Source organism: Rhododendron vialii, chromosome 4a (assembly GCF_030253575.1).
Source record: "Rhododendron vialii isolate Sample 1 chromosome 4a, ASM3025357v1".
In the NCBI taxonomy this organism is placed as follows: Eukaryota; Viridiplantae; Streptophyta; class Magnoliopsida; order Ericales; family Ericaceae; genus Rhododendron; species Rhododendron vialii.
Genome location: NC_080560.1, coordinates 3,457,702 through 3,465,889, shown reverse-complemented (window position 1 = coordinate 3,465,889; position 8,188 = coordinate 3,457,702). Strand labels below are relative to the sequence as shown.

Below are 8,188 nucleotides of genomic sequence, written 5' to 3'. Positions count from 1 at the left end.
GCAACATAACGTAACTCTTTCCAGTTTTACAAGAGTTCAGTATTATTCACATGACGCGGTACTCTTGCGATGATATCATATGGTTGGTGACTTTGGCTTATCCGAAAGCATTTGGTTTCCTTTCGGCCATATGTCTGGATGAACAATTGTAAAGAAATTTAATAAGAGGAAAGAACACCAGATGTGAGTAACAATATACACAAATTTATCCTTTCAGTCCCTATTTCCGTTTGCCTCCTTGAATTTCTTTTTGGATTCTTAATCGATCCAGCTTACGTGAGATCGATAGAGATCTTTTAAAAAGTCTGGATGCTATGTAATTCGTCTTGATTATGTCGACCAGTGGAATTAACAAGTTGATGGCGGATATTTGGAAGAAAGAAAAGAAAATGATATAACAGGATAAAAATGGAGTAAAAATGATTAAGCTCACCACCCGAGATAGGACGGCCAGGGTATACAATCACCGCCCTAGATGTCTAACAAGGAATACAGAGCTTAAAAAACTTGTCACCTATCGGAATACACGTAAGGATGAGAGTTAACTAGAAGACTTAGTCTTCTTACAAACCAAAGGCTATTAAACTAACACTCGAAACTACCGAATCCATTCATATCAATATAAAGGGATTATATAGGATCTCCCCGTTCCTAACAGCTTTATTATACTTTCTGACATTAAACCTTTTCTAGACTTGTGAATGTTTATTGCAGATAAAACTCATTAGAAGCCAATATAAAAAATAGAATTTCTTAAACGTCCAGTGGAATTAAGAAGTCATGATGATGCCTACATTTATATTCGTATCGTGACAAAGTCCAAGTCTCCCCCCATTAAGTAAACACTCATATATCTTGCTTCTCCTCCTCCTCCTCCTTGTTGAGCAAAATTGTGATCATGGCAATGAATCCTTCTTCTCTCTCCTTTATGTTTCTCTCTCTCTGCATTCTCTTCTCTGCAACTTCAGTCACCTCCATCTCTTACTCCCACCACTGCGCTTCCATGGTCCCCATGTCGACCCCAACTGCTCCCTCCACCACCATATTCCCATATCTCCGACCAGTCCTCAGTCACTACGCCGGCGGTAACAGAATCCTTAACAACGACAATAACAACTCCTCTGAATTCTCCCTCGAATCCAAAAAATACTTCTTGTTTTATCTAACCCAGAACATCTTTGAAACCAACACGTCTGGAGTTCACAAGATCGAAGCGTACTTAACCTTCGTATCACCAGGCTCTTATTTTCCTGGGAATCATAGAAGGAGGCACTCATTGCAGTTTGGGTTTCATGGGTTTTGGTCATGGCACTCTGGGAAGCTATGTATGGTAGGCTCGGCTTCTTGGTACTCGAACGAAGGTAATTTGATCGATCTTGATGCAGTCCTTAAGCTTAACTATCCTATGAATTTGACTATCTTTAGTGGTTTAATAACTGGGAAATTGGAGAGCTTGGCTTCTCCGAATGATCCGTATTATTTCGAACCCGTTTCACTTTTGGAATATGGTTCATCGAGTAACTATCAGTATTCATTGGTTTCTGGGGAATTCGACAGTGATTGTCGCGGTGGGATTGATATCCCTAAAAGTAAATCACTTGCTTTTAATCCAGGATTGTTATGTTCCTCAATGAACAGTGGGCAAAACGAGGTTTTTAACTTGGAGTACTCGAATGAGTGCAGTTCTTCAAAAAATTGTACTCCTCTTGGTAAGGATGATAACGATGAGTTGCCAAGGGAAATGACGTTGAATGCCATTCAGTGTTCTAAGGAGGAACACAAGGTGCAATATGTGATCAAATTTGGATCAGGTTACCAGTACCTATCTTTTGATCCCACTACAACGCTCGTGGGAGAGGGATCGTGGGATGAAAAGAAGAATAAGCTATGCATAGTTGCTTGCCGGTTTTTGAACTCCATCGACTCATTGGACAATGCCCAGCTTGGTGATTGTTCGATTAGGTTGAGCTTGAGGTTCCCTGCTCTCTGGACAATCAAGAGTAGGACACGTATTTTGGGCCAGATTTGGACCAACAAAACTGCTAACGAGTCCGGATACTTCAATAGGATCACATTTAGAAGTCGTGACAACAGCATAACTGTGGTTCCTGGTTTGAGATACGAGTACACAGTAACCGAAAAAGTAGGAAAGTTGTGTCCTTTCAACAAGCAGGTTATAAAGAAGGGCAACAGATATCCAAAGTGGAAGTCTAGCGACTTGGAATTTCACATGTTGGTTAGAGATTCCATGGGGAATCGTACTAGGATTCAAGCAATGCCTAGCTTTTTCGGTGATCAGAATTATGAGCTGAATCAATTTCCTGTGGTCGAGGAAAAGACTACATATCGCGGCCCATTGAATATTACCTACGCGATTTTGCCATATCAGACTTCTTCAGCTACATCGGTAATTTTCAATAGTACCCTTGACATTTCTGCTGAAGGGTTGTATGATGAGGAAACAGGAAGGGTATGTATGGTAGGCTGTAGAAAGCTATCAACAGGTGAATCAATGGACTGTGAGCTTCTTTTGAAATTCCAATTCCCGCCGGTAAATGCAAAGGAAGTAGGGCAAATTACAGGAAGCATCGAAAGCATGAGGGGGCAAACTGACCCTCTTTATTTCAAGCAATTGGAAATGACTGGATGGGTTTTCTACAGAGAGGAAGCCAAAAGATCCGTTCAGCGGTTGGATTGGGAGATCGTGATGGTTTTGATCTCCAACACTCTCGCTTGTGTGTTTGTGGGGCTGCAAATTTTTTACGTGAAAAGGAACCCTCAAGTGCTTCCTTTTGCGTCCCTTTTCATGCTTGTGATCCTCACTTTAGGGCATATGGTTACTCTTGTGCTAAACTTTGAAGCTTTGTTTCTAGGAAATCGCAAGCGAAATAACGTATGGCTTGGGAGTCAAGGGTGGCTCGAAGTGAACGAGGTGATTGTGAGAGCAGTTAAAATGGTGGCTTTCTTGTTGCAACTCCGGCTTCTCCAACTGGCGTTTTCTGCACGTTTGGGCTACGAAAACCAGAAGGGCATATGGGTTGCTGAAAAGAAGGCATTGTTTGTTTCTACAACATTGTACGCATCGGGGTTGCTTTTGGCTTTGTTTCTAAATACAAGGAATTTAATATCTTATGGTGGATTGATCCTCGACGGTTTCCTTCTCCCTCAAATCCTCCTCAACATTTTCCATATCTCAAAGGAAAATGCTCTTTCTCATCCATTTTACATCGGAACCACTTGTGTTCGGTTGCTACCTCATGTGTATGATCTTTACCGGGCTCACAACTTTGCACGAGTCCAATTTGATGGGGCATACCCTTTTGCAAATCCTTACGTGGATTTCTACTCCCTCACTTGGGACGTAGTTATTTCTTGTGGGGGTGTTCTGTTTGCGGTTTTCATTTACTTGCAGCAGCGATTTGGTGGGCAGTGTATCCTTGGGCGGAGATTCAGGGAGGTTGAAACGTACGAGAAGGTGCCGGTAATTACCAGTGAGCAGTAGATTACCGTAGGATATAAGGTTCTAAATGTCTGTTAGTTTCACTAAGCATGTTTTCAATACTTCTAAGCATGTAATGTTTTCCTAAGTTTGACTCTCTTTCTCGTATGCTTATCATGTTTTCCCTGTAAAAGGTGTCTAAGTTGGACTTGGACATTCTTACAGAAGCTGCTTCAAGAACATAATGTTTCGGTATCTTATATAGCTGTGTATTTTAGCTGTGGATTGCAGTCCAGTTTGTTTTACTGTTAAATTTCATTGTTGTTGTTGTTTATTTTTTCGGAAAGAGCTCTTGCTTTATTACATCACAGACGTTTATAGCTACGATTCTGCAATTTCTTCCATTACAGCTAAGTGAATTCAATCAAATTACCTTGGGTCGGGCACATTGAATAATCCTGAAAAGTTTCGAACTAAGACATTTAGGAGGGAGTAAACCTTACGTCCCATTTGTTAGTACAAGTGATTCTTTCTGAGGGATAGTTGTGAAGGCCTCGGGACTATTGCCCCAAATGGCTTGTTTTCATTACCTCTCTTCGCTGTTTCCTTTCGGCAATGTCTGGATGGAACATTTGTAAAGAAATTTAACAAGAGAAAAGAATACCAGATGTGAGTAACAATATAAATTTGTCCTTTCATTCCCTATTTCAGTTTGCCTCCTTGAATTTCTTTAATGGATTCTTGATCCTGCTTACGTGAGATCGCGATAGAGATCTTTTAAAAAGTCTACATCCTATGTAATTCGTCTCTTGATTATGTCAACCAGTGGAATTAACAAGTTGATATGTGTACATGATGACGCCTATGCTGGAATTTTTGCGAAAACAAATCAAAGACGAGATTCGAAAATAAGTATTTCACAACGATAGTGAATTAATGACGATGAAAAAAAACCTTGAAAGAACACCCAATAAATCTTCCTCAAACCCGAGATTTAGAAGCAAATTCTTCTTGTGTGTTCTTTGGAGTTTCTTGTCATCGTAATTTATTCGCTGGTTTGAATTATTTTATTTCCGAATCTTGGCTATAATATGATATACAAGTGCAGGCCCAGCACTAGGATGGATGCATTTGAGGCCTCTGTCTTCTCAAATTTTCAGCCTGAAAATAAAGCCCATACATACAAGAAAATATTATATAATTAATAGCCTTTAGAATTACAAATTCTCAATTGTGTACCATAGTGATAAGGTGTTGGAGTTTGAACATTTATCTGGGGTTCAAGACTTACACCCTTCGTTCCTATTTTTTTTTAAAAGAATGTTGTTATTTTTTAGGATAAATTACATAGTTAGTCCTTGAAGTTTCATACTTCAACAAATCTCGTCGTTCAATTTCAATACAATATTAAAATATAATAATGCACCATCTGAGCCCCACGTAAGGTGTTTTTTTTATTTTATTTTTTATTTTATCAAAATCGTCTATCTTTTACATAATATTAATTAGGTCATCCGTACCAAGAATGAAGTTGATGGCTTATAGCTAGACACTTAATTGGATGGAAAATATCATTCTATTATTTAATTTGCGTGCCGATGATGAAGTTTCCTAAACCTGATTGAGACAAAAATTTATGTAGGTGACTTAATCAACAAACATAAAAAATTCAACGGATTCGATCGTCATTATTGTGTCACGGTCTCATGGCTACATTACATTCAACTACAACAGAGGACTAGGTTTCATAGCAAATATAAATTGACTGTACAATCTAAATGTCGTTAGTGAGTGTATTTTTAAAATGATCGATCAGGACTATTAGGATGTTAAGTTATACAATATTTAATTTGTGATATTTTAGACATGTATTTTGCTTGGGTATAATAATTATTGATTGTGCTACGATATATTTTGGTCTTGTATCTAGTATCTTTTGATCAATTTCTTTTGGTACGACACATTGTGGTAAGAAAGTGTCAATTTTTTGTGTTGTCACAACAATTGTAGTTATGTTATATAATTTGTAGTATTTTACACATGAGGGAGAGGGAGAGAAAGTCAAGGAGGAGAGAACAACCTGTTACCTGCTAAGCCATTTTTTTATGTTATTAATTAATTTAATAAATGGGTGGTCCAGATTATTTACTTTGAAATCCAATGGTTTAAAATCATAATGCGTACGGTACACCCTTTAATAAGGAGTGTGTACCATATGACTACCCTAACTCTGAATATGAAAATGTCCATGAAAGGAAACCGGCATTTTCATATTGAGTGTCATTTATTCTTGCTCAAAGAAAAGAGAAGGAAAATGTGAAGAAATTGGATTATGTTTTTTAGTTTGGTTGTAGAAAGGAAATCAAAGGAAACTATGAGGGCAAAAAATCAGTTTGATCAGATATTGATATTGATAGACATATCAAAAGTTGAATTATAATTTACAAAATGGACAGTCTGATTCTGTCATTATCCATAACCATCTATTTAATGAATCAAAATTCAAATTTTGATACACATATCGATGTTCGATTAAGTTAATTTTTGGAATGAATATTCTATGCTGGGGACTCTATTAGTGTTACACCCTGTCTTTTTTTATTCCTAATAATTATATTTCTGTAAAAAAAAAAAGAAGAAGAAGAGGATTTTATGGTTTGGATCCTAATTGATATTTTTCTCTCTTCCGCTAGTATAACTGTTGTTGGCACAATTATAGTGTTGGGGTATAAGTCTAAATAGTTTTAGTATTTGGTGTTGTACTATAGTAAATACTTTTATTAAGTGGTTACCTATTATTAAGGGGAGAACGCCACTAATTAGTGGGTAGTTTGATAGACTTTATCTTGGGCATATTATTTCACCAGTTCATTAGGGTTGGTTTTAAGAAATGTCGACTTTCGAGAAGAGCAGCAGCCGCAGTAGAGAGGAGATCATCCTTGGATTCTTTCGAGGTAATATTTCACTTTATCTCTCTCGTTCTTTTGATCTACCATTTCACAAAGCAATAGGTTCATGGATTGGGCACTACCGCACAAGTGTCAAGCAAAATTATTAGGATATTTGTAATGTTTGTGGAGGGATTACTTGATGTGGTTAATCGGAATGAGAGAGGGGGTTCGGTGTTTGTGGCAGTGTGCGGCGTGGAGAATATTGGCCAAATATGGGATGATGGTGTTGTGTCATGTGGGTGGTGGTTCGGGTGATTGGAATTTGCTCGTGCTAACAAATTTTTTTTTTTCTTAGTTACTACTTTATCTTAGTTTATTGTTAATTTTGTTGGGTCGTGACTTGAAGTTGAGAGGCTGTAGGAAATTTGGGAGAATGGGTATTGGCATACAGTGGCATTATGATTTTGGATTTGGGTTTTATCAGTTGTCTAAGCCTTGGGTTTTAGAGGGTCTGGTAGTCACTTAGGTGTAGGCTTTTTCTGTTAGATTATGTAATTTCGGGATTAGTCAGTCATTTTGTATTGTTCTTCTGTTCAGGTTAGCCTCCATTTTGCGTGTTTGATTGCATTACATTTGGACCCAGGTGAGTAGTTAAGTATGTTACGTATTTTTTAAAGATCCCTGTTGTGGGCACGCGCCCCGGAAATTCTATTTGTAAAATCGGGCGCGGCCCCTTTTGTTGGAAGAGCGCGGCGAAACGCCTCGATTCAGAGTCGCCACTCGGGTTTTAGCGGTGAGAGCACCCAAGGAACCGAACTCGAAAACGCTTTTGCCACGTTTGTTTGATTTTGAAAAGGCGCAGACCGGTCCGTCGTCACCTTCGATATCTGAGGTTCGGGAGCCAGGTTACGAGAGGGGAAGGGTTTTATGGCACCCCCTCTCGCCCAATCTGGAGATCGGTCTCTACTCGGGCATTTCATGAAAACCTTTGCATTTTTCTCTCATTTTATCATTTCTTTTAGCCAGTTAGGGCGGGGGAACAGTTAATGGGGACGAAAGCGGTAACAAATTGCAGTTTATGTGACGAAATGCTTATGAATGATTTGATTGCGATGCTAAGTATAGATTGAGAACAAGCACTGAGCATCCCGAGCAAACTGCAGTACGCCGTCACAAGGTGACGTGAGCAGATTCTGCCAGCATGCACTGGTCGAGCCACTGCATGGTGATACAACCTGCGCACGCCACATATAAACTGGCGTACTCCACTTGTTGGATCTCTCAGTCTTTGTTTGCAACCCTCTGGGCTCTGGAAAAGGACCAGCGGACACCCAGGGCAAACCACGCAATTTAATATAGCAGAATATACACAGTCACAGGCAAAATGAATGGCCTTAGGCCATGAAAGAAAGCAGAACACCCCAAAACAGTGTGGGACAGAAGATAGGCCTAGCTTACGCTTCAGATGCAAGGGCCAGTCACTGGACCCAGAAGCCTATTGCCGTACGCCAGTATATTACTGCCGTACGCCACTTTGCCTTTGATTCCAGTGTTTGGCTTTGCATCATCTGGGTTCTGGAACATGACCAGAAGGATCCCAGAGGCCTTTACATGACAGAAATGAACAAGATAGAATGCCACCACTAAACAGTTCTAAATATGGAAAACAGTAAACTGGTTATTAGCATGCTAAGGTGGTCGACAGAAAGATAAAACAAAAGGAATGACGATCCATGATCCCCACGCCAGTTGTGCCCATACTGCCATGACTGGCGTACAGCCTTTGTAGACTGGCGTGCGCCATGTATCATCACATACGATAGCTGTATTTTATCTAGTTAAGGCCAGGACTAGTATT

The 8,188-nt window shown here is 39.4% G+C and overlaps 1 protein-coding gene across 1 annotated transcript; it reads left to right on the top strand.

Moving 5' to 3' along the window:
• The first annotated feature begins 898 nt into the window (after positions 1-898).
• On the top strand, positions 899-6,981 carry LOC131322664 (uncharacterized). The gene is made up of 5 exons (XM_058354071.1): positions 899-3,481; positions 6,307-6,393; positions 6,451-6,641; positions 6,703-6,844; positions 6,928-6,981. Exons 1-5 carry the CDS (start codon positions 899-901, stop codon positions 6,979-6,981), a joined length of 3,057 nt encoding a protein of 1,018 aa, XP_058210054.1.
• Positions 6,982-8,188: the final 1,207 nt, after the last annotated feature.

Coding starts and splice junctions, on each gene's coding strand:
- LOC131322664 (XM_058354071.1), top strand. CDS start 899: ATGGCAATGAATCCTTCTTCTCTCTCCTTTATGTTTCTCTCTCTCTGC. Junction 3,482..6,306: donor AAACGTACGAGAAGGTGCCG/GTAATTACCAGT, acceptor TTATTTCACCAG/TTCATTAGGGTTGGTTTTAA. Junction 6,845..6,927: donor CTTGGGTTTTAGAGGGTCTG/GTAGTCACTTAG, acceptor TCTTCTGTTCAG/GTTAGCCTCCATTTTGCGTG.